Source organism: Pyxicephalus adspersus, chromosome 9 (genome assembly GCF_032062135.1).
Source record: "Pyxicephalus adspersus chromosome 9, UCB_Pads_2.0, whole genome shotgun sequence".
Classification (NCBI taxonomy): Eukaryota; Metazoa; Chordata; class Amphibia; order Anura; family Pyxicephalidae; genus Pyxicephalus; species Pyxicephalus adspersus.
In genome coordinates, this window is record NC_092866.1 from 28,989,627 (window position 1) to 29,015,693 (window position 26,067).

Here is a 26,067-nt window from a genome sequence, read left to right on the forward strand (position 1 = left end):
GAGAGGCTATATGAGAGGGGTCATATATAAGTATACCTTTCTCGTCCTTAATAGCCATGGGGGAAGAGTTAATTTGTGTGTCCCTCAGTTTGCGTGCTAATAGCGTATCCGCTTTGTTGCCCTTGTGGTAATAAAGCTGCTTAGTTTTTTGCATCAGCCAACTAACCTTTCTCAGCTTCAGGGCCTGTAATTTGGAACGGAGAGAGGTCACCTCCTGCAGATGTGCCAGGGACGGACTATTATTAAGTCGTCCCTCTACTACCTTCAAGGCCTACTCTGTCAAAACACGCTGTAAATTGGAGTTCTTTTTAAGGCAGGAGCTTAGGGCCACACATTGACCCCTAACCACCGCCTTGTGAGCTTCCCAGAGGGTGGAGGTATGTGCTACTGAGCCCTTATTCTCGGTAAAATAGTTTTGTATTCCTGTAGTAAGTGATAATTTAGTGTCTATGTTTTTAAGGAGAAAATCATTCAGTCTCCAGTGGCAAATCCTAGCCTTAGAGGGAGTAAAAAAACCTCTAGGGTGATCGGGGCATGATCCGACCATGAAATAGGATGTATGTCTGCGGAGCCACTATCCCTCAGTAGAGGTAAGTTAATGAACAGATAATCAATGCAGGTGTGTGTTTTGTTGGGAGGAGAGTAAAAGGAGTATTGTCTGCTCGTGGGATGTTGGATCCTTAAGCTGTCATACAGTTGATAGCGTCTGATAAGCTGTGTAAAAAAATTTTGATTGTTGCAGAACAGTTGGAGGTGGAGGAGATGTAAACATAGACATTCTGTACTGAGTAAGGGAGAAAACAGAATTAAAGTCACCCCCAACAACCAGATAGGTGTGAGTGAACTCCTCCAGAAGGGCCAGAGTCCTAGTAATAAACTTAATCTGACCTGTGTTGGGGGCGTAAAGATTGCACAACGTCAGAGGGACACCTCGAAGGGTGCCATGCAGAATAATAAATCTTCCCTCAGGGTCAGCAATTGTGCGAGTGGGGGAGAATTTAAAGGAATCCCGAATCAAAATTGCAAAAGTTTTTTAGAGGGAGAGGGTTTAGAGGATTAGCCACATGAACTCCTGGGTAATATTTGGAGGCAAAACTAAAGGTACCCGTGCTATTAAAATATGTCTCTTGTAGGAATATAACCTCCTCAGACTGACGTTTAAATTCCCTAAGTGCTAATTTCCTTTTAGTGTTGGAGTTCAAGCCCCGCACATTGAGGGATAGAATTCTAGCAGCCATAATAGATTGTGATAAAGTGAACCGTGCTTAGACCCTTCCGTTGCTCAAATGCATTAAAATACAGATCAAACATATGCTCTGAAATATATTTTAGAGGATAGGAAAATCGCCCCATGGGGGAAGGTGGGAAACTAGGTAGGTAGTGGCAGGGGGAAAGAATCACATTGAAAAACAAAAACATATACATAGACAACAAACCAAGGTAAGATAGTCGCGACTTAGCGACCACGGAGTGTCCAGTATCCGCCGGTCCCTGTGCCTCAGGTGAGGACAGCAGGGAACAAACACACTTGGCAGATACCTCAACATTCCTGTAGGGGCCAGGGACCCAACAGTCCCCGGAAAAATCACCAGACAAATTTCTGGTCATCATAACATTGGTGGCAGCAGCTATCAAACGTCAGCATAGCCTCCGTGAAAGGGCCCCTCACCATAGCCGAACAAATCGGACCCGGCGCAGGGCCCCCCCAAGGGGCAAAAAGGCAACCTAAGAGTATCTATATATAAGGGCAAGTATACAACACAATACAGCATATGAGGGCAGTACAACGATACCAAACATGGTTTCCTTTTAGTGTTGGAGTTCAAGCCCCGCACATTGAGGGATAGAATTCTAGCAGCCATAATAGATTGTGATAAAGTGAACCGTGCTTAGACCCCTCCGTTGCTCAAATGCATTAAAATACAGATCAAACATATGCTCTGAAGTATATTTTAGAGGATAGGAAAATTGCCCCATGGGGGAAGGTGGGAAACTGGGTAGGTAGTGGCAGGGGGCAACAATCACATTGAAAAACAAAAACATATACATGGACAACAAACCAAGGTAAGATAGTCGCGACTTAGCGACCACGGAGTGTCCAGTATCCGCCGGTCCCTGTACCTCAGGTGAGGACAGCAGGAAACAAACACACTTGGCAGATACCTCAACACTCCTGTAGGGGCCAGGGACCCAACAGTCCCCGGAAAAATCACCAGACAAATTTCTGGTCATCATAACATTGGTGGCAGCAGCTATCAAATGTCAGCATAGCCTCCGTGAAAGGGCCCCTCACCATAGCCGAACAATTCGGACCCGGCGCAGGGCCCCCCCAAGGGGCAAAAAGGCAACCTAAGAGTATCTATATATAAGGGCAAGTATACAACACAATACAGCATATGAGGTAACCTTTCTCAGCTTCAGGGCCTGTAATTTGGAACGGAGAGAGGTCACCTCCTGCAGATGTGCCAGGGACGGACTATTATTAAGTCGTCCCTCTGCTACCTTCAAGGCCTACTCTGTCAAAACGCGCTGTAAATTGGAGTTCTTTTTAAGGCGGGAGCTTCGGGCCGCACATTGACCCCTAACCACCGCCTTGTGAGCTTCCCAGAGGGTGGAGGTATGTGCTACTGAGCCCTTATTCTCGGTCAAATAGTTTTGTATTCCTGTAGTAAGTGATAATTTAGTGTCTATGTTTTTAAGGAGAAAATCATTCAGTCTCCAGTGGCAAATCCTAGTCTTAGAGGGAGTAAAAAAAAACCTCTAGGGTGATCGGGGCATGATCCGACCATGAAATAGGATGTATGTCTGCGGAGCCACTATCTCTCAGTAGAGGTAAGTTAATGAACAGATAATCAATGCAGGTGTGTGTTTTGTGGGGTGGAGAGTAAAAGGAGTATTGTCTGCTCGTGGGATGTTGGATCCTCAAGCTGTCATACAGTTGATAGCGTCTGATAAGCTGTTTAAAAAAATTTTGATTGTTGCAGAACAGTTGGGGGCGTAAAGATTGCACAACGTCAGAGGGACACCTCGAAGGGTGCCATGCGGAATAATAAATCTTCCCTCAGGGTCAGCAATTGTGCGAGTGGGGGAGAATTTAAAGGAATCCCGAATCAAAATTGCAAAAGTTTTTTAGAGGGAGCAGAACTAACTTCAGATCTGAGTTACGGGTGGCTTCAGGCAAACCGCGAACTCTAATATTATTCCTGCGGCCCTTATTATCCATATCCTCTATGTGGCGGTATAGGTCCCTGATCTTGAAATGATAATCTCGAGATTTGCGTGTAAGGAGCTCAATATTCCCCTTAGCTTGGTGTAAATTTTCATCTATATCTTCCACTCTCCCAGCCAGAGACTGCAGGTCAGTACGAAGGACCCCAATTTCAGAGCTGAATGTTGCCTGAACTTCAGTTATCAGTAGTTGAAAATCAGCCTTAGTAGGCAACATCTGAAGGTAATTCTGCCTTGTGGAGGGTAATGCGTCCGCCGCAGGTCCCTGACCTTGTTTGCGAGGGTGAAGTTGCTCCACAGGGCCATGGGTCCCTGAAGGACCTGTCCCATATGACAGACCGGGTCTGTGCGATGGGGGGCCCAGGGGGGAAGTTAGCGGTCTGTAGGGAACCGATTTAGTTATTGCATTGGTGCCCCCAACTGTCCCTTCCATGGGAGAGGAGATAGCTTCTGGTCTAAAGGCTAATGGCACAGTATCATCCAGGGGGGAGCAAGGGGCATCAGGTGAGGAAGAAATCCCCCCATCATGGTGAGTCCCAGGAGAGGGTGAGTCCCCAGAAAAGGGGAAAAGACTCACCCCAGTATGATCCTCAGCTGCCTGGCCATCCGTTTCACGATGCAGGGTGATCTGGCCACCCACTGCCAAGCCAGGAGAGGTTCCAGCCAGGTCCGGTGCTGAGTGATGGTGGTGTGCAGCCGGAGAATCCTCTGCACGCCACATGTGCTGAGGAGAGGAGTAAGCCGGCCCATCTTAGGAGGCTGGGGAGCTGCAGGATCGTCTCCTATAAAAGCCCGAATCCAGGGCTGAGAGGAGCCGTGATGCTGCGTTGGGGAGGGGGGAAGCCTCCCGCCCTTAGATCACTTCTGCTTGCCCATCTTCAAGCGTCGGGTGCCGGCGGAGCTGCGAATCCCACGCTGGTGCCGTCAGAGCAGGAGAATGAAGCGGCCATCTCCGGAGACCACCAAACCACGCCCCCCCCTAATTTGTAGATTTAAACTTTGACAATGCACCGTAAGTCTCTAATTCACTCAAAATGTTCGGAAGAGAGACTTAAGGGTTTGTAATTGCAAATAATAAATCTTAATAATCCAACAATGTGCATCTAATGACATAACCACCAAAAAACCTCTACGCGTTTCGTGGAACTCGCCCACTTCTTCAGGAGGACATGGTTCTACAATTAATATAAATTGTAAACAGATACATCAATAAATTAATTTAACAACATAATCACAGTGTCTCAAACATTTTGTACCAATTATTTTGGGAACTCCCCTCAGATGTCAAGAGGTTGCAAGCAGAACAAGGTGGGGCAACAGGTGATGCTCAAGTTGCACCTAGGGACCTCAAATTTTTCACCAGGCCAGTCTTTTCCTAAAATAGACATTTTTCATAAGTATATATTCCAATATTTCCATTATTACCATGCTTAATCCCAACAGTTCATTACTCCTTTCAAGGAGGAAAGAACGCACCACTTCCACTCCCTTTCCATGGGGAATGCTGGAGTATTGCGCTTCAATATCAATTCCTACAAGGATAGTGTCTTCAGGTACTGTGAGATGGCCAATAACTTTAAGTACCGTATTTTCCGGCGTATAAGACGACTTTTTAACCCCGAAAAATCTGTGTCAAAGTCGGGGGTCGTCTTGTACGCCGGGTACTTACCAATCCCCTGAACGGGGAGAAGATCCGGGCTCAGGTTAGCAAGAGTCAGCCATCAGAGAGCTTCGGGGGAACGCTGTGAGCCATGCGAATATTGTGATTTACAAATCAACCACTAGGTGGCGCTGTCTGACTACTTTACATAGAAGGGTAGACAATTCTATTATTTAAAGTAAACATTTTCTTTGTTACTGTTTTTTTTTTTTAAGTGCAACAAACTCTATATTTTAACTATAAAAGCTGGGGGTCGTCTTATACGCCCAGTCATCTTATACGCCGGAAAATACGGTAACTCAGGTGTATCCTTCAGATAAGAAGGCAAACTATACACAAACGGTCGTAAGTGAACGTCAACAAAGTGACTAGCATTGGCCAAAATACTATCAACTCCTTAAATTATAGGTCGGCCTGGACAACACTGTTATTCGGCCCTCCCCTCAGGCACGTTGTCTTGGTGTTACCTTTGACTCGGCCCTCTCATTCACCCCCCATATTCAGAACATTTCCAGGTCCTGTCACTTTCACCTACGCAACATCTCCAAAATCCGCCCCTATTTTTCCAATTACTTGGTCAGACCACGCCCCGGTTACACTAGATGTTTTTCTTGCTCCTTCTCAGACTAGAGTCTGTCATTGGAGACTGAATGACTTCCTCCTTAAAAATAAAGACACCAAATTGGCCCTCACTATGGGTATTCAAAATTATTTCACTGAAAACAAGGGTTCAGTGGCGCATACCTCTACACTTTGGGAGGGTCATATAGCGGTTATTAGAGGTCAGTGCGTGGCCCTGAGTTCTCGCCTAAAACGTAATTCGGTTTTGCAACGCACTTTGACTGAGTGGGAGCTGCGCTCAGCAGAGGCGAAACTTGTTAATAGACCTTCATTAGGTCTACTGCGGGAGATGACCTCTCTCCGCTCTAAATTAAGGGCTTTGGAACTGAAGAAAGTTAGTTGGATGATGCAACGCACCCGTCAACTATACTACCACAAGGGCAATAAGGCTGACACGCTATTGGCACGCAAACTTAGAAATGCACGGGCTCATGCCACTCATATGGCCATAAAAAGATGCCCGTGGGGTAATGCGATATGACCCCTCCTGTATAGCCTCTTGCTTTGAAACCTACTATACTCAACTATATCAGGTTGTACATCAGGCACAGGCCTCCCTAGGGGGCACCTTACAGGAGAAAATAGACTCCTACTTAGCGGACCTAGCTCTTCCCCAGTTATCGGAAGAGCACCTGGAACACCTCAACCGACCCATTACTGAAGATGAAATCTCTAAAATTATATCTCATCTTCCACCTAATAAAGCCCCTGGCCCAGATGGCCTATCATACTTGTATTATAAAACTTTTTTGCCAGAGTTACTTCCACACTTAGAGGCTTTGTTTAACGACTTTTTACAAGGTAAGCCAATCCCACCTTCTATGTCCAGCTCCCACATTACGGTCATACCCAAACCGGGTAAAAACCCGGTGGACTGCACTAACTATAGACCCATAGCGCTGCTTAATTCGGACCTTAAAAAATACACCAAATTGCTGGCCAACAGACTCGCACAGCTCTTGCCATATTTAGTACATGGAAACCAAACTGGTTTTATCCCCTTTCGGCATGCCAGTGACAACACCCGCAGGGTGATTGATGTTTTATAGACATCCTTAACAAGCGTAAAACCCCATCCCTGATTCTTAGCCTGGATGCTGAAAAAGCGTTTGATCGTCTTAGTTGGCCGTTTCTGTTTTCCATGCTGATCAAGTTGGGCTTTACCGGACCTTTTTTCCGGGCAATTCGGTCCCTTTATAGCACCCCGACAGCCTGTTAAATTGCTCCATGCATCCTCTACGCAATTTTCTATTAAAAATGGTACACGCCAGGGGTGCCCATTGTCTCCCCTTTTGTTTGCCTTATGTATTGAACCTTTGGCAGCAAAAATTAGGGCTAACCCGGATATCCAAGGGGTTGAAGTGAGGGGTTCCTCCTACAAGATTTCGCTCTATGCGGACGATGTGCTTCTTACACTGACACATCCCACTATTACTCTGCCAAATCTGTGGTCTGAACTACACTTGTTTGGTGAAGTCTCCGGTTACAAGGTGAATTCCTCTAAAACAGAGCCTTTACCTTTACAAATACCAAGTCCACAACTCTCGGTGTTACAAGACAGGTACTCCTTTATGTGGCGGGAACATTCCATTGGTTATTTAGGTACTCAGATAACGGCTACATACGGCCAGCTGTATTCGTGTAACTTTCCCCCCTTGTTCCTGGAGCTACATAACTACTTGAATAAGTGGAAATTACACCCGTTGTCATTTTTGGGACGTATAGCCTCAGTGAAAATGATGCTTCTACTCAAACTTCTATATTTATTTGAGACCCTCCCAGTGCGGGTTCCTGTCCAGGCCTTGAAAAAACTACAGGTGCATATTTTAATTTTTGTTTTTAAATGAAGGAATTAAAAGATTTTTATATTTACTGCCGTTAATGTCCTTATCTTTTTGCTTTTGTTTACTCTACCTAAGAAAAAAAAAAGTTTTACATTTTGTTTTTGTATTTTGTTCACATTTTGGTACAGAAAAATAAAGTTGTCAATAAAATAGACACAGATGATAATAAACTCTATTATCCTGATATTGTGGTGATTAGAATGCTTGAGGGGAATTGTTGAGATGGTAAGTATACACAGCATACAAAAAACAAGTTAAAGATTTAGTTTAGAGTTAACACTAGAGTTTAAACTGTTTAGTTTAGTGTTTTAACACTGTTAAAAATTTCAGACCCAACAGGCACTAGAAAACACTAATATGCAAAAATGCAGCTGCCTGAACCTGTTGGGTTTGTCCCCCTCAAATAGTAAACATATAAAATAACTTTATGTACTAGTAATATCTTTATCAATGTATTTTTTCAGAGATTTAATTTTTGACATGGTAAGTTATCATGTAACGTACAAAGACCTCATACTAAAAAACTATTCCTGCAATTCCAGTCTGTTTAAACATGAACAGCATATGCATATAAACTTTATATCATATATTAAATAATTGTTTATTTACCAGTTTAGGGGATGGGAAAGAATATCTCTTCCAAGCAAAAGATGAGGTAAGAAGACTTTAATTTTTTTAATTTTCTATTTCAAAACATTAAGGTTCAATGGTGTCTCTAAATTTTTGTTTCATGGTTATGCCCAATTTAGCCCTAAACTTACCTCCTGATGTGTGCTTGAAGCACTTTCATTGTAGTGCACCCCAACAAAAAAAAAACAATAATATATATTCTCCACCTTTTGTTTTTCTTAAAAGTAAATTCCAGCATTCTCACATGGGGAGTGTTGCAGAATTGTAGGCCTAAAAACATAATTGGTTAGTCTAAGGACATTTTTAGTAATGTTTTGCAGCAAGGTAAAGGGATAAGATCACACAAAAGTGACAAAATGAGCCCTAGAAAATGTAGATACAACAAAATAGTTTTCTGTTCTTTTTACATAAAAAATAATAAAATGCACAAGAGCGAATTGAGAAACCATTTAAAGTTACATGTTCTCTTATTTTTTTTAAATCTTTTTACAGGCTGAAGTGAGTAGTTGGATGCAGGTTATCAATGCCTCACTGCCTTCCTCCCCTGGTGACACCTCAGACCGCTTGCCTGGTGCAGTTTTAAGAAGAAGTGAATCCCCTCATGGCTGTCTGTACATGTTTCTCTGATTGAATCATCACTGCTTCCCAAGCCCTGGCAAGCCAACTGCATAGGACCTTTGAAGGAGGGAGGGGCTTTGGTGGCTGTGTGGATGGCAAAAAATTAAATTGACAACTACATTTTATATATGAATATATCTTATGCTTTATATGCACCTCCAATGATAAACAGACTTTAATGCCCTCACTTGCAACATAAATTGTAGCCTCCCAGCCAGCAGCTCTTGTTGCATTGTAAAGAATTATGAAACGGCTTTTCACAGCCCTTAAAATAAGTTTCATTAACCCAGAAGATCTTTTTTCCTTTTGCCGGGACCTTGGGATTACTGTGCCCAAGCTTCCAGGATGGGAGCTTGATCACCCCTTACCCTCCTCTTCATCGGAATGGCAGGAGGTCAGACCTAGGAAGCACAGACGAAGGGTCCAACATTCTTCTCAGCCTCCCCCCCGCCGGACGGTGGGCGACACTGACAGGGGCTTAGTCTGCCATAGGATTCTCTGTTTTTGACATTCTCATGCTGTCCCTATAGGCTCATGCAATGTTTTACACTGATTTAACATGCTGGAAATTATTATTGCAGTTTTTTACCCATACTGTTCATATTGTTTTATCTTGGTTTACTATTCTGTGTATTGGACCTTACAAATGAGTGAAAGTCCTCTACAGCTAACCTGGAGGTTTCAAAAATTGATGCTAACTCACATCCTACACCTACTTTATATAGCAAGGTACCTGCCGGGTTGCCTGTATTGTCCCTGCCTGGACGCTTTTACCTACGATGCATATAATGTTGTTTATCTGATTTGTTACCTTTTTGCCCTGTGACTTCTTAGGGGTCCTGCGCCTGGCCCGGTTTTTTTTTTTATTTTTTCTTGGGCTAGAGCGCGGTACACTCCCTCGAAGCTCGTATCTTGCTGGACCACCAGTGCTGGTCGATTAGGTTTCTATTGTACTTTTGTATGTTTGTTCAATGCTCTGGGGACTGTTGGGCCCCTGACCCCCTTGGTAGTGTTGGTACGCCCGCCAGGTATTGTTGTTACCCAGTGATTCCTAGGGACTCCTGGGTACCGGTGGGCGACAGACATTCCCTAGTCGCTTTCTTGCGACTGTTTCTGGTTGTTTTAATGTATGTGTGTTTAATTTTTGGTTTTTCTGTCTTTTCTTTTTTGCCCCAGTTTACTCTTCCCTCCCTCCCCCGTGTGGGCATTCTGCACTGTTTTATGAAGCCTCTCTGGTTGCAAGTGGCTAGCCTCCCTACCAATCTGTCCACAGGTGACATGGTTCTCTTCAGATTGTTCTTTAATGGCGACTAAAGTTTTTTCTCTAAATGTTAAAGGGCTGAACTCCAACACTAAGAGGAAGTTGGCGCTCAGGGAACTTAAACGCCATATGGCGGAGGTTGTTTTTCTACAGGAGACACATTTCGATCACTCATCTTAAATGCTCCACATAAAAAGGTTACATTATCACTCACATCAATGAGTTTGACGGGCTGAATTTAAGGTGATGATAGTGTCCATTTAAAAATGCCCATGGCTGATAGAATTCTGTCGTCAATGAGATTATTTGTGGGACATGTAGACTGCAGAATATGAATTCAGGAACTTTAGTGACAAGCCAGTGATGGTTCTTAAGTGTTTTTACTTAAAGAGGAAGGAAACCCAAATCAAAAATAATCACACTTACCTTTAATACAGCCGAGCAGTCAATCTGTCAGGTGGTTTCTTCTTTTTCGGGCTGGCGCAGAGAGAGAGCCAGGCGCCGCTATCTTCTTTTCACATCACCCAACGTAGGTGCGAGATCGGGTGACAAAGATTGGGGAAAAACAATTTGCTGATCTCACTGCGAAAAGGGTTGCGCAAAAGGAGCAGCCAAGGGCCTACATGTCGTAGGTATCCCGGGAGGCTCTGCGCTCCAATTCATTCTTGATCATCTAGGCCATGGGTGGGCAAACTTTTTGACTCAGGGGCCACAATGGGTTCTAAAATTTGGCAGAAAGGCCAGGCCAGGACCAGATGGATGGAGCGCCGAGACGGGTGTCACTGAACATGACGTCATGATGGCATAACCTTGTTCACTCTCCCATAGCAGATCTAAGCCTGCGATGGGAGAGTGAGCAGGTTGTTCTGCCCACTTCCCTGAGCCCGGAATATGTACAGGAGACATGGTCCGCAGCTCTGGCCGGTGATCTAAGGACAAGTAGGTAAGTGAGGTTTTTTTTTTATTTTCAATTTGGTTCTGCTTTAAAAATCAGTGAAAAATGATATAGAAAATGAAACAATAAGAGTTTTGCCATACAATAAAAGTATACAGACGAATATATAATAGTAATATTATGAGGATTGCTGGCTCTGCTGGTAGCTGTGCAGTAGATAACCAGTTGGGGCGCCCCTGAGTTGCCATTGCCAGTCCCTGCACTTACCCAGGGAGGGGGCAGGACATAACAGGCTCGGGGGTAGGGAGGAGTCTAGCAGAGTGAGCGGACATCAAGCCGGCCTGGAGCTCGCTGCAGTCTCGGGGAGATAAGCATGCTGAGCTTGCTGGGGGATGGTGCAGCGCTATGAATATACATTGGGGTCATGGCCCTACCGGCAGGGCAGAAGACAGCTAGCCTCATCCCGGGATGGACGATGAGATGATGAATCATGCCGGCTGCAGGAAGAGAGGAGCACTGGGCATCCCTTTGCCATGCTGCTAGTTACCAGTGGGGTCCTTCTCCTGACCCTGGTTGGGGGGGACACCGGTCAGAGCAGCTGACCGCAGGTCTACTTCAGCGGAGACGCTGAGGTTGGGAGAGAGTGTTTAACGGGCCGGATAGAAAAGTCTAATAGGCTGTATATGGCCCAGAAGCCGTAGTTTGCCCATGCCTGACCTAGGCAATCGAGAATTAAGGGAGCGGTGCTGCATCCTTTTTTTTTTTAAAAAAAAAACACAAACAGGTACCATCAGCCATAGCACCTCACTTATTCATGCATGGGTATGTTTCCGGGCTTAGCATATCATTCTGCAACCAGATTACTAATGTGACTTGGGTCCTTTTTTGGTTAAGGCAGGATCTAATTTGCTATTTATAAAAATGTATGTATTTATGGAGCTTTCAGTAACCAGTGAAAGTTTCTACACCTAGCTTGTTGTCAACCTGTTAGGGTGCCTGTTTGAGTTCCCATGCTGTGCTAAAAGCTGTAATGCCAGATCCACCCTGGAACTTGTCAACTTACTTGCCAGTGTTGAATGACAGATTGTTATGACAGATAAGAGTCTATTTAAGTTTTTCCAAGTTTAGAAACACTGTGTGTGTTTAGAGACACTGTGTATGGCTATGACCCCTGTTGATCTCTGCTCCCCAGTTTAAAATGACCCTAAACCTAAAAGTACAGGAGAGGAAGCTAAAACATATACATCCTAGAAACATAATTGGTAAAAGAGGCCATGGCAATGTTTAATCATGACTTTTTAAAATACTCTCACTAAAGAGTCCAAGATGTGGGTCAGTACTGTCCTTATGGTCTCTCCCCACGCGTTTCGCCCTAAACGGGCTTCCTCAGGGGTTTGCCGAGACCCTAGAAATTACATTATTGATAGTATAGTAAAGAATTTCCATAATATTCTTTCAATTTTGAAATAAGCAGATTCATCTAAATAGTCTTGACTTATATTGACATCACGAGAAGAAGGTGTAAGAGTACATTCAACCCAGAAAATGTCACAAAAAGAGGGGAAATGACTCAATTGGAGATTCTACAATTTCATATGAAAAAAAATTGCAAGTGTAATTAAACATGTTAATCTATTGCAATAAAGATAAAGGAAATATGTAAGAAATATAATTATTACTTGGATGGCTATCCTAATGGTGTAATATTTATTAATCCAGTTCTAGTAGATGGAGGTATCTAGAAATATATTTATTATAGTTTATAGTATTATATAACTTAGTTATAAGTTTTTTTTACCTAAATATGTAACATACATTTAATCCACAAAATGGCGTACCTAAGATTTAAATATGTACACTGGCTGCGGTTTTATTTTTTTATATATCTTCAACCAATGATAGATCAATGAGAAACTAATAATGGTAATGTTTTTGTTTTATAGTTTAAAGTAATGTTCAAATATAATATTATTAACCAAGTATAATAATAAAGTTGGATAAAAAAACATACCTCAGAAGATATGTGTTGGATCTTGTAAGCAATGTAAGGAATACTATCAAAAATAGGGTATTCCTGGTTTGGACAGTTGCCACCAGCTTTTTTCCCCATACCTCCTAACACAACAGTAAGTAATAATTGTACTAAGGCACCTAACCATAAGGTTTCTATTTAAGATGGATTCTTCCTTTTACTCGGAAGCACCTCTCAATTAATCCACAAGATCTTGTTTGGAATACCCTTCCCTATTTTTGATAGTATTCCTTACACTGCTTACCTGGTTCATAAATGCATACATTTAAATGTATTGTTCTGTAAAACATTTTAATAAGAAATATAATACAACTGAATTTTGAACCATAAGCCATTCCACATTGTATGACTTGGCTATAAGATTATTGGAGATAATTGTCTTGGAGGAGCCATGTAGGCTTAATAAAGTATTAAACACATAGGGATGTGTTTATACATTTTTCACCCATCAATTTGTCTGTCTTTCATGCACAGTCGTTACAATCTCTATGCATTGCTCATTTCAATGCATAATACAACACCTAGTGGCCAAATATCAAAAGTGCACAGCTATCACAAAAGTGAATGCTACATCTTCCTACGAATAAACAGGCCAAACTGACTGGCAAATAATTTAAAAATATACCCCATAGCTAAAATAGGTAACAAAATTAGGCTTTCTAACAATATTTGTCAGGACTAAATATTCATGTACATTTAAAGTCTATGATTAACCATTAAATTAATATTTACAGTGCATTTTAAAATATTAAGCATATCACATACCTACAACACATTAGCATATATTAGCACTTTTTTGTAAACTTTCACTACTAGAGATTAATTTTACATTTAGAACCACTATTTATTATAACAAACAGAAACTGCTACTGCACATTGTTACTACAGTAAATGATATACCTATATATCATTGTACCTACCGGTATATATTTACCTCAGGTTGGGTAATTGATATGCATGGGCCTCTTTTGAATTTTCTTCCAGCAGTGGTTGGCTCTCAATTTAGAGATTGGTGTTATGTAATGATGTCAGCCCTACTCTCTGCATGTTATGTCGATTGCAAGGTGTGGTGAACCCATGTAATGCTCATTTTCATTTTCAGTTCACAGGTATAGCCTCTCGGTTACAGGCAAAAATCACAAAATGGCCCTGCAATAAAGTGCTCAAAAAGTACATGCAGTGTATAAAGCTTCTCAATATGGATCATCACAGGTAAAATAGATGCTTTATTTTTTAATTGGACCTCTGAACCTGCATCATAGGACAACAAAAAACAGTAAAAATATTTAGTCAAGCATGCCAACATGCAACAGGCAGGCTGAAAAAGTGGCAGAAGTGGGAATGGCAAATTCACTTTAAAGTATGTACCGTCCAGGAACATACTTTTATCAAGATATAGGAAACCATTGTCTAAATGTATGGGCTATAACTGAAATGTCAAATATGTTGAGTGTAGATTGTTATACATGAAGGAGGGCTATAGATCCAAGCTTCAGCTGTACGTCTAAAAGGTACCTGCAAGAGTAGGAAAATGAATACCTGATTATTATTTTTTTAGGGGGGGGGGGTGACAGGCTTTGGGGTTGTAAATCTGACTGAATTAATTCAAAAATCACATGGCTAGGTTAATTGGCTTTTTCGTTGGCTTTCCTTTTGAGGTACAGTTAGTGCCATGACTTGGGACTTTGCAAAGTGCTTCACAATATGTATGTATTATATAAATATAAGTTAATAACTTCTTGGTAAACTTTTCCTTAAACAAGGAAACAGAACAGTGTCGTGTATTTGCACTTTTAGCATTCCTATTTCTATTCTAAGGCCAAGTCAGTAAATGCATCTTCTGAATTATGACATATTGAGAATGATTTGGTAAAGCTGTCCAAGACTAGAGAAGATGTCTATCATGGATGAACCAACAAACCAGGATGAATCTGATCCAGGATTGAAAATATTTGCCAGCTAAAAGCAAATATTTTAGGAAATATATGCCAGATCTGCTGGACCACACAGGTTCTCCCATGATAGTCTATCTTCTCCAGTCTTGAAGAGCTTCAAAAAAATGGGCTCAATATGCCTGTTACCTAAAATTAGCTATTTTAGTACACACAAACACTGACATTCCTTCGTTTGAAACATTGCATAGACCTGCTTTTCTCTAACACCATAAAACGTGAAAGCTTTGTTTTTTTTTGGGGGGGTTGTCTGCTATTGTTTTAGTTTTTCCTTTGTGAGGTCACCGTTTCCCAATAAATTGATTACAATGATAACAGATATAATTTAGTCTTTTGTGATCAGACCACATAAAATATAAGAAAAACAGATATGGCTAGCTAGTGATGGGTTGGATGGATATTTATGTTAAAAATGCCCTGTTCACCTTGAAGTTTGCATCTCTGTTGACCTGAAATGGCACCTGCTTTCTTAAGAATGAAAAAAAAAAAAGAAATTTTTGGTTGCCAAAAAGATTCTTCTTACACGGGGTCATTCGCACACCCTGTCCCTGTCATTAGACCATTTATTCAAACAAAAATATTACCTAAATAATATATTAAGTACAATTAACATAAAAACAGCAAAAACTAATAACTCTCAAAACTGCTAAAAGAAGTTTGCCTTATAATCAACTGTTCTTTTTAGTACTTGTTTTTACTTACTATCATTTTGTGTCAACATTCATAGGTATTTCCAAGTGAAAAACCCCGAAACTATTCCGATGCGGCATACCTGGGCTATTCTGTATGGGATCCGAGTGCTGCAGTAGCACCGTATGCTTTCCTTCATCAGCAGATAACACCATTTATGTATGTTTATTTGTCATCCCCATAATCCAGTAAGTTAAATCTTTATTTTATTATCACTAATACATGTATCATAAAGATTAGAACTATTCATACTAATAATGAATACACCTTCATTTGATCATTTAAATCTTTATTATTGCTACCAAATAGTAAAACCTAATTATACCATTTTTCACACACATTATACCATGTTGTTTTCATGTTGATTACCATATACCGAGACCGGATTTGTATATATATATATATATTACATCATACAAGTAAATAATGTATCTTGAGTCACTACCTACCTACATTTTACGTATATTATGTGGGGTTACTCAAATCTGCATCACCAACTTATATGTCTCTTTTTTGACTATTGTTATCTTGTATTGCATATGATTGCAAATTATATACTTATGATTACTTTTGTTCATATTTTCTTGTACAGTTGTTCGGACTTTTTCCATACATCCCGATGAAGCCTTTTGGCGAAACGCTTTTTCCACACTTGCCACTTGGGCTGAGCCCTTTGGCCAGACCAGAAAATGTTTTATATCCAGCCAAAAAAACAACTGTAGCCTTGCACTATGACACCTTTTCTTGTTGCACAAGATGAGAAATGTGCTTGTCCTTTCCAGTCTGAATAGTCCCTTTGAGAGAGACTTTTATTGTTACAGAGGAGAGCATGGGTCCCAGTCATTCCTCCAATGTATCCCATACCCCCCCCCCCATGACACCCTGAGGGGGGGGGGTCAGGTAATGAGGTCCCATTTTCCTTAGAGATAGGGCCATGTACCTTTTCTGCACCAGGTGTTGTTTTATTTTCATGCATGTGATTCATGCCTCACTGTGCTTCAGAAAGCAGATAGTGTTTTTTTTTTTTTTTTTTTTTTACTAATCCATCTTGGTGACAGATTCCAAACTGCTTGTCTGTTTAAACTTTAAAAACAGGTGCATCCCCTACAGCAGTGAAAAAAAATCGATGCAAGTAAGATACAGAATCCACTAGCGAAGGTGCAAAAATTAGGCTTGTGGCATCTGTGAGCAGGCATAGTAATTATATAGGCGATTTAGTTTTAAAATGTCACACAAAACTATTCTTTTGACAGAACTAGGGAAGGAGCCACACTTCACATGACATATACATTAGGAGCAGATGACAAAAGGATTCCAGGATGTAAATGATACCGTCAGAAGAAGCTAGCAGCAGCTTCAGAGTCATTAGTGGAATGTGAGCTACGAGGTACAGTAGGACTGAAAAATTTGCAGCCGATTTGCCATCCGCTATTCATGATTTTGGACTTTTTCTCTAAATGTTAGCTTCTGTTTCTGAATTCAAAATTACTGCACAGTAAAAAAAAAAATAAAAAAATTGGCTACCATTCTAAATTTAGTACAGGTAGTCCCCAGGTTAAGGACATACGGACGCCTACTAGATATCAACGTAAGGCCTTCGCTGCTCGCTCTTCGGAGAATGGAGGCTCCTTCTGTAGCCTCTTCTTTAATGACCAAGAAAAACTCTGCAGTTGTTTCTTTTTGAAAATCAAAGCACAGCTTGCTCCAGAAGTTAATGAATGTCTAGGCTCCATAAAGTTTTTTTGCTTTGTTTGTGATTAACTCTCAGTGAGGATTTTATAACTCAGTGACGGTTTTATACAGTATGTAACACCACGCTGCCTAATATGTTGAGACATCTGTCATAATTGGATTTATTAAAATATTGTACCTGTTCCAACTTACAAATAAATTTAACTTAAGAACAAACCTACAGCCCCTATCTCATGTAACCCGGGGATTACCTTTATTTACCAAGCCAATATGTTCACTGGCTAATGTCTTCCAACAGGTTATTGAGTCACAGTGATAGAGACAGAAGCCTGAGGTTTTCACCAGTGACCACCAAAGGTGATAAATGTTGGCAGAGGAAGAACAACGCAGTCAGCATCTGCTAACCATCAGAGACAGTAGTGTCTTCTACCACTTAGGACGCTGAAAGTTCAAGACTTGGCAAACATGCTCACCTGTACTGTTTAACATCTTTAAAAATGATATGGAGTTTGGGATTAAAAGTACCATTACTGTGTTTGCAAATGACACCAAACAATGTAATGGAATTAGGTCTATATAGGATGTCTATAATCTACAAGCAGACCTGGATGTACTGTTTGATTGGGCAGCCAAGTGGCAAATGACATTTTAGATAAATGTAAAGGTATGCACTCGGAGGCTAACATGCATGTTTCATACGGTCTAGGAGGAATAAATTTTGGGGAGAGTCAAAAATATAAAAGGATCTGGGGGTTTTGGTAGATCAATAACCTAATATTAGCATTGCAATGCCAAGCTGCAATATCTAAAGCTAGCAAAGTACTTTCTTGTACTAAAAGAGGAAGAGACTGAGAGATCAAATCATAATCCTCCAGACAAAGCATTGGTCAGGCCACATCTGGAATATGCAGATCCGTTTTGGGCACCAGTTCACAAAAATTATGAGGAGAGATTAGCTGAACTGAATCTATACCATTGAGAAGAGAAATTTAAGGCTGGATATGGTCACCCAGTAATATTACATAATATAAATGGTTCACATAGAGAAATCTCTTCCGATAATTCACTTTAGGATCATTACAAAGAACATAAGGGGAAACGTTGCGTCTGGAGGAAAAGAAAATTAAGCTCTGGCTAAGAGATTCTTGTATGTAAGGTCTGTAACATCAGAGTGCTCATACAGGGGGGAAAAATTCCTTCCTGATTCCCTGAGGCAAATTGTACCAGGGAGCTAGAGACCAAATAAGTTCAAACAAAAATTTACTGACACCTATTTTTCAAAAAAAATTTTATTTTTGAAAAAAAAAAAAATACATGACAAACATTGGCATCTACCAAAACAATCATAGTGTAAAAAAAAAAAAAAAAAAAAAAAAAAAAAAAAGATGATCAAATGAACATGCCACAGTCGATTTACCTACCCACTGTATAGCTGTGGAGTACTTTATAGACTGTAGATTTAACACATTTTGAAAAAAGGGTAATGTCTGAAATGTCTTGCATAAGTAACCACATTCAGAAGTGCCCAAAATATACTTGCCATATAAACCCCAAAAAAAAACATTTACATCTCCCCAAAAAATTAAAGCCACAAAGCAAAAAGGGTTTGATGTTGCATGTATGTGCCGTATGAAGGTAAAAACTTTTCTTATTGAAAACGCAATTGTAGACTGCACCGGACACCGTATCTTACCTAAAAATAAAAGGCAAAAAAAATAGTGGTATTCAAAGATTCCTATTTATATATAACATGCAGGCAACACTATATATCCCATACAGATCAGTAAAAGGTTATCTCTGTATTGCTTAAAGTTACAGACTGAAACTTGCACGAAGAAAAAGGTGGTCTTTAGTCAAGTGAGGAACCTCTAAACACTAAAGGGACAAAAAGAATTTTAATTGACAAACTGACATTCACTTCTTTAATTTCACTTCTTTAAAAAGAACTTTAGGCATTCACTTTTGAATAGCAGAGCAGCTTGTCAATAGAAAAAAGTCATGTCATTGTTATTCAGAATTAATTAATAAAGTGGTTATTGACCTTTCTTGTCATTGCTAGCTCTTGGCTGTCAAGTTTATACTTTAAATGTTCAGTATATTTTATGATGTATACTTTTCTGGGTCATAAAACCATAAACTAAGAGAATACATTTGGTCTGGATCAGTGATTTAGGGTATTAAAGCCAAAATATAAACTACCCCGGCTGTGCATGTGTTTTCAGTGAAATTAGTAAAGAGTATTGTTTACAGTGCATAAGGTCAAGAAGGGATTTTTCATGTTTTTAAAAAGTGTCCCAACCAATATAAACTGTTTTGATGCATATTAACCACTTACCTGTAAAACCTAATCCTGGAATATAGTAACTAATGATCCAAATTGCTTATTAGCTTAGCAAAGTTAAGTTAAAGTTAACAACAAACCTAGACATATTACTATACCATTCTGTTTTGTAACAAATATAAAAACACTTGTACACAAATACTAGATTGTAAGCTCTTCGGGGCAGGGTCCTCTCCTCCTGTATCACTGTATTAGTCTGTCATTTGCAATCCCTAGTTAATGTACAGCTCTGCGTAATATGTTGGCGCTTTATAAATCCTGTTATTATTAATAATAATAATTTGTGAACTTTAAAAAAAAACTACAAGGTAGCTTTATTTTATTGGAATACCGAATTAGTTTTAAATTTTTCCCAACTATGCCTGGGGCTTAACTGTAAAACTACGATACGTCTTTTATTAGCGCGCTTTTAATAAGAAATGGTTTAGCAAAGAAAAAAAAAAAAAAAAAAGGTTCACCCCAAAAGGAAAACAAAAAAAAAAAAAAAAAAAAAAAAAACACACAGGGAAGGAAAGTATAAAGTCTCACCTCCGCAATCTAGTAAAACCGCGACCGTTCAGAATAGGCATCCCGCATGTATCGTGAGGGGTCATAGAGAGAATTCTGTATGGCAGGGTTTAATCTGCGCTCCATACTATATTCCTCCACACTAGCGGTTGCAGTGGTACGACGTAAGGGGCTTCGATCTCGTGTATAAAAGCTGGGAAGCGGAGGTGGAGGTGGCAACAAATGCCTTTCATATGGATAGGATTCCAAACGCTTTCTGTGTGATAAAGTGGACATTGACGGTGGGGGAATAGGAGGCAGTCGACGATCCATCAAAGTATCATAAGATGACGGGCGTATACGGTAACGATGGTAGAAGTCTATAAGGCTGCGGCGTTCATCATATAACATACGTTCCGCATAGGCAGCCGCCGCACTGCGCATTGGGACATAGGGATCAGGGAAAGGATCATGATAAGGTGGCCCCAGCTCCTGAGCCATTTGGTCTAAGGGACACATTCCGGACCAGTGGCCATCCTTCCCGCAACGATAGCATCGGCTTCGTTCTCCCATCCCCGGCGTTACCCTCAGACGACTTGTAGAAAGCTGAACGTGCATCTTTTTCCCTTTAAGAGAGCACACGCGACAAGGGTTCATGGTGAAATACAGCTGAATGGTTAGTGTCAAATAGCAATACGTTTTTTTTTTTTTTTAAATGAACTATGGCCTCAAATTTTTTTTTTTTTGTTACTTTTCTAAAAATAGCTTATTGTACTACAACATGAGGCAACATGAAGCGTAGAAACTATTTATATTTCAATTATGTTTTCACAAGGGTTTAACAGGGATAGAAAATTACTGTTACTGGCTCCACTTGCATGAGAACATTTACAGCAATTAAAAATTAGTCATTTGTACTCACCATATGCTCTTCTTGGAATCCCACTGAGGGACAAAGGATCTTTATCTTAAGGTTATACGGTCACCTAAAAGGAGGAATGCACACTGGCAAACAAAAACTGCAGGCCAGCACATAATGCCCCCTTCTACTACTAGTAAACCTAAATTCTGTTACAAAACACCACAAATAGTATGATCATAAGAACAACAGGGTAGGACCCATGTTCCTCAACAGACTTGAAAATATTAAAGATACATTTTCTTTCTTATCCATTGAGGTACACAGGAAGTCTTTCCTCTTAGAGATGTGTAAAAATAGTCCATCTGAGGAGTGGGCAACACCGCAAAGAAATGCCAACATGCACAGAAATATGGGGACTGCCTGCATTTCATAGAACTATCTGAAGAACCTTGCACACAAATTCAGAATCAAACGAGACAAATAATATAACAACTATAATAAGCACCCGGTAGAAGTTAGCAAATGTAACATGCAAATAAAATACCTTGCAGCCTTGTTAAACCATCAATTTAGATTCCAAATGGCAGAATATGCTTTTAGAGGAATGGGTAGAGTCTGATTCTCAAGATCAAAAGCTGCTTGAGCTACCTAGCAAGGGTGGAAGCACCCTTTGCATAACCCTTCCCAAAATACAGAAAGGGGATCTGTATTTCTGAATAAAGCAGTAGTGGCTGAGAGATAGACTACAATTAAGAAAAATAAATGAGAAATTTAATGGTTACAGTTAAAAGCAGAAACAGCAACAAGGAAGAGTAAAAGGAAGGTATTAAATGGATTCAAGTGGCAGTTATGTGCATAAAGAACTGTATGCAGATCCCCATGAGATCTTGAACTTTGTTCCATAACCTTTATTGAAGCAGAAACTAGTCAGAAATGGGGAGTTTTTAAAATGTGTACAGAGACCTAAACAATTGAGACCCAGGTGCTCATTCCAAAACTTGGTGTTTAGGATTTTACAGATTTAAAATCTCAGGTCTTTTAAGGAGACTTGCAGGCAGGCTGAGGATGGGTGGGACCAGTCCTATTGTATAAACGTAAAGGACACTTTTTGGTTATAGTGTTGGATTGCAGAACCTGCTTCTAAGATGAATCCAAAGCCAGAGCTGAAATGTAAAGCCTCTAACAGAATTTCACAGCTATAGATTTAGACTACAAGTATGTGTTCTAAACATTATGTAACAAAGAAATTGTAAAAGTAAGGTCCCAGCCAAAATGGAGTGAAGAACAGAACCAGTCAGCAACAAAGTTCTAGAAACAGCTTCAGGCCATTTACTAGTTGAGTCCTTAAAAACAAACATATCATATAATGCAATTATTTACCCGTTTTAGCAGGACACTTTTTCAATTGATGCAGGCACTGGTGGAGTAAACATCGTCAGAATGAGATGTTGCAATCTCAATGTGGGGAGGCAACTTAAGTATCAGGGCACAAGGCCTTAGGTACTCAGCCTGAACAGCTGATGACCAAAGTCACTGTAATCAGGCAGCGGGAATAAACTGAAGAGTTGCATTCAGAAATATGGAGTTTTTGAAGCAACCTAAACAATTGAGGCCCCTATTCCCAGTACACAGCCCAACCAGAGTATTCACTAGGCATGTCTTCAGAGATGAGATAAACACCTGAGGCAAAGTCATTGGCTCTAGATCTAGAAAGTTAATGTTAACATGCGTTTTTATATACATGTACCAGATTACAGCAAATGCCCTCATTTGTAAAAGCTTGTAGAGTGTAATAATATACTGCCACAACATGTACAAAAAAAGTCCTGAAACTCCTATTACCTCCATGCCAGTATGAACAGGACTTCCTAACTCACTTCTCTCCAGCGTAAATCAGCAGCTGTTTATACAACAATTAAAAAACATACAGTTCCTCTTGATTAAAAATATTATTCATATTCACAGGGAGAATTTTTGGCCACATTTGTCCATTGTGAGGAAATCTCAATGTTAAGAGTCTTTCTAAAATAAGAATCTATGGGGTTATGCAACTTTTTGATGTTGATTTAGCAGATAAGATGTATGACAACTGTTGAACGGGTTCAATGTAAACAAATTTATCAATGTGCCACTTTTAAAGTAAACAAGTGAATGTTGTATTTATATGTGAACGCCTGGTTTTAATGAACAAGATGCATGTTTAAGACCCAAATAAACCATTTGCATTAAAACTACCACACACACACACAGGTAAACCCAGCTGTCAAATGAAATTTCACCTTTGAATTCGAAGTTGTTTAGATTTCTGATGGCCTCTAATGCCTCTTCGGCTTTCTCCATGTGAACAAAAGCATAATCTTTTACTATGTCACACTCCAGGACAGTCCCATATTCCTCAAATTTTCCCCGTAGTTCTTCACTCGTGCAGTCAGGGCTAATGCTGCTCACATGAAGCTTAGTTGAAGCTCTAGGTTTGCCCCTACTGTATTCCACATTGATAGAAACTCCATGAAGTTTATACTGATTTAGATTATGCACAGCGTCATTTGCTGACTTCTTGTCTTCCATATGAACAAAAGCATAATTTGTTATGATGTCACACTCTGTTACTTTGCCAAACTGCTCAAAGAGAGATTTAAGCTCTCCTTGAGTTGCTGCAGGGGGAAGATTACCTACAAACAGCTTCACCATTTTGGCAACCTAAAGAAAAAAAAAAAAAGGAGAGATAATTATAAACACTAAAAAAAAGAAAGAAGAAAAACACTATGGGTCCCATTAAAAAAAAAAAAAAAAAAATCTATCTGACATTCACTTAAACATTCCCTGGTGGAGAATCACATACTGCTATTAAAACACATGCACCTGGAAGATTCCCAACCAAGGAGGTCGGACCAGCAGGAAATGTAAAATTAGAAGTATTTTTAAATGTACCCATTTGACATTTAAAAATACAAAATAATCATACCGGCAGGGAGGCAAGTAGACTGCTATGTGTGTATCAGTTACAGGGTGGTTTTTTTTTTTTTACATCGGGATGACCCCTATTCTTCTGTCTTCACTGCAGCACAGAAGACACACACACAGGTATCGCAATTACCATGATTGCCATCTCCGGGCCAGAACCTAACTGCAGGAAGTACATGTTGACCCTAGGTAACACCTGAATAAAGATGGTTCCACTCTTCTGGAAGGAGAAGTAGAACAACTGTCAGCATCAATTTCTCAAAAATTATGAATACCCGTTATATAATGCTTAGAAAACATTTTCTTTATCCCTGATTGGGAGATTTCCTCCCCCAGATTATTCTGATCACCAATGTCACCTGAGTGTGGAAATCTCCCAATGGAGACTCTTGCCTCCCACCCCACATTTCCCCCACATTGAAGATATCTACCCCTTCATGATTTTATAGAACAGAAAGTAAAGTGAAGTTAAATTCTGATCCCATTTTTTCCCACAAAAAAAATAAAAATTAAAGTGTTGGAAACACAGAAGGATTGACAGAATAATTACATTACCTTCCTATTTGGCCATATCATTAAATGTAGATGCCACATCCCAAATCTCAACAGAATAGTTTCCTTTGCATATATTTATAGGGACATTTTAAGCTTTTCATATAGACACAACACAATTTTAAAATCATGCCAGCAAACTTTAATAATTAAACAAACCACAATAGGAAAAACTACAATGGTAAATATCATCACATACAAATAGCATTAACATTTTGTTGTTTCACAACCACATGATATAAATTCTCATAAGGTGTCTTCAAGCATTGTCGACATGTTTCACAGACCTAATAGTCTGCTCCTTCAGGAACACCAAAAGACCTATAAAGAGACCTTAAGAAGCAGACTGCGTATTAGGTCTGCCATATACTATTGTGGTTTTTAATATAAGTTTAAAGCGTACCAAAACAGAGTAACACACTATTGTGCAATGAAAAATAAAAAGGTCAATTTTTCTCACCTGTGCTGGCAGCACATTTAATGCACAGATGTAAAACCAAGACGTTTGCTGCTCATATAGATATTTCTAGGGTCAGCACTACAAGTCCAGGTATCCCATCACCACCAATGTAAATCTATCATGGTTCCCATGTCTGCTTTCCCATACAATATAACAATGTAAATCTGGAGGAAATCGCGTAAACATTTCTACGTGTATGGGTGGCAATACCAGTTACACACAATGTACATCCGCCTGAACAGTTCAATAAAAGCACAAATATCTTAATGGACACCCTCATTCATAGTATATATTCACTATTCACACCTTCCTCGGAATGTTTACAGCCATTATCACGGTCACAACAACTTAGAGACCGCACTGGAACCCTTCTAATCAGATAATATACGACCCCACACCACCGCACCTATCAATAGGCTCTCACACATACAAATTACACTCACCACCCTGCTTTCTCCAGGCGCAAATACCACAAGATGGCAACCACTTCCCCGAAGCTCAGCAGGCCGGAGAAGGGAGGGCAAAACCGCTTACAACGCCGACTGGATGAACGTGTGTCAGTGGCGCATATCAATTGGTGTACACAGTAAACGCCCTCTTGTCTCATTGGCTCATCCATCCGGACATACTTCCGTACTTGACTGCTTCAACAAGGAAATGCTTTGTTTGCTTCCAGCCATTTTGTTACTAGGCGGTGCTAGGAATGCTGGGTATAATTGCACCATAGAGTCTATTTTGTGTCACATGACATAGAAAATATAAAGGGAGCCCTGAAAGCTCCTGTTTTCATTGTGTTTAGTATGCCAATAAATAGTATTCGTGCAGTTGTTCGTTAAAGAGGAAGTAAACCCAAAAACGACCCAGAACAAAAAAATCCATTTACCCTAAATCCCGCAGTGCAGTTGATCGGGCTGGAGATTTCTAACATCTGGTACTGTCCCGGCAGCCATCTTCTCTCTGTTCTTCCGGGTTCTTCTTCCTACGTCACCTGACACAGGCGCAGGATCGGGTGACGTAGATGGGAAAAAAACATGTCAATCCCACTGCGCATGCATGAGATCTGCCATTTCTTTCACCTCTGGTGAAATGGGCTGAGATGCTTATGGTGAAAGGGACGAGCTGCTGTCCTGCTTACACACAAGGTTAGAAGCCATGCTGTCTCAGCTCACATCTAAGAAAGATTTAAGCAGCATGGCCACACGGATTAAAAATTCTTTTAAAAAGGAATTAGAAGTCCTGCAACAGCAAATAGTGTTAGTGGATGTTAAGGCGATTTTCT

The 26,067-nt window shown here is 40.3% G+C and overlaps 1 protein-coding gene across 4 annotated transcripts in view; it reads right to left on the bottom strand.

Moving 5' to 3' along the window:
- Window positions 1-13,878: 13,878 nt before the first annotated feature.
- The window catches only part of LOC140338723 (RNA-binding protein 4B-like), a 75,891-nt gene continuing 63,702 nt past the window's right edge, over window positions 13,879-26,067 (bottom strand). Inside the window, exons 1-4 of one of the 4 annotated variants that reach the window (XM_072423038.1) lie at window positions 25,232-25,381; window positions 23,092-23,512; window positions 19,993-20,576; window positions 18,560-18,816 (exon numbers count right to left, since the gene is read on the bottom strand). In XM_072423038.1, the coding sequence (XP_072279139.1) occupies window positions 20,002-20,576; window positions 23,092-23,503 (987 nt within the window). In that variant the 5' untranslated portion in view covers window positions 23,504-23,512; window positions 25,232-25,381 and the 3' untranslated portion in view covers window positions 18,560-18,816; window positions 19,993-20,001. Of the gene's footprint in view, window positions 14,305-18,456; window positions 18,817-19,992; window positions 20,577-23,091; window positions 23,513-25,231; window positions 25,382-26,067 lie in introns of those variants that run through there. The other 3 variants (XM_072423037.1, XM_072423040.1, XM_072423039.1) reach the window with 3 other exon arrangements.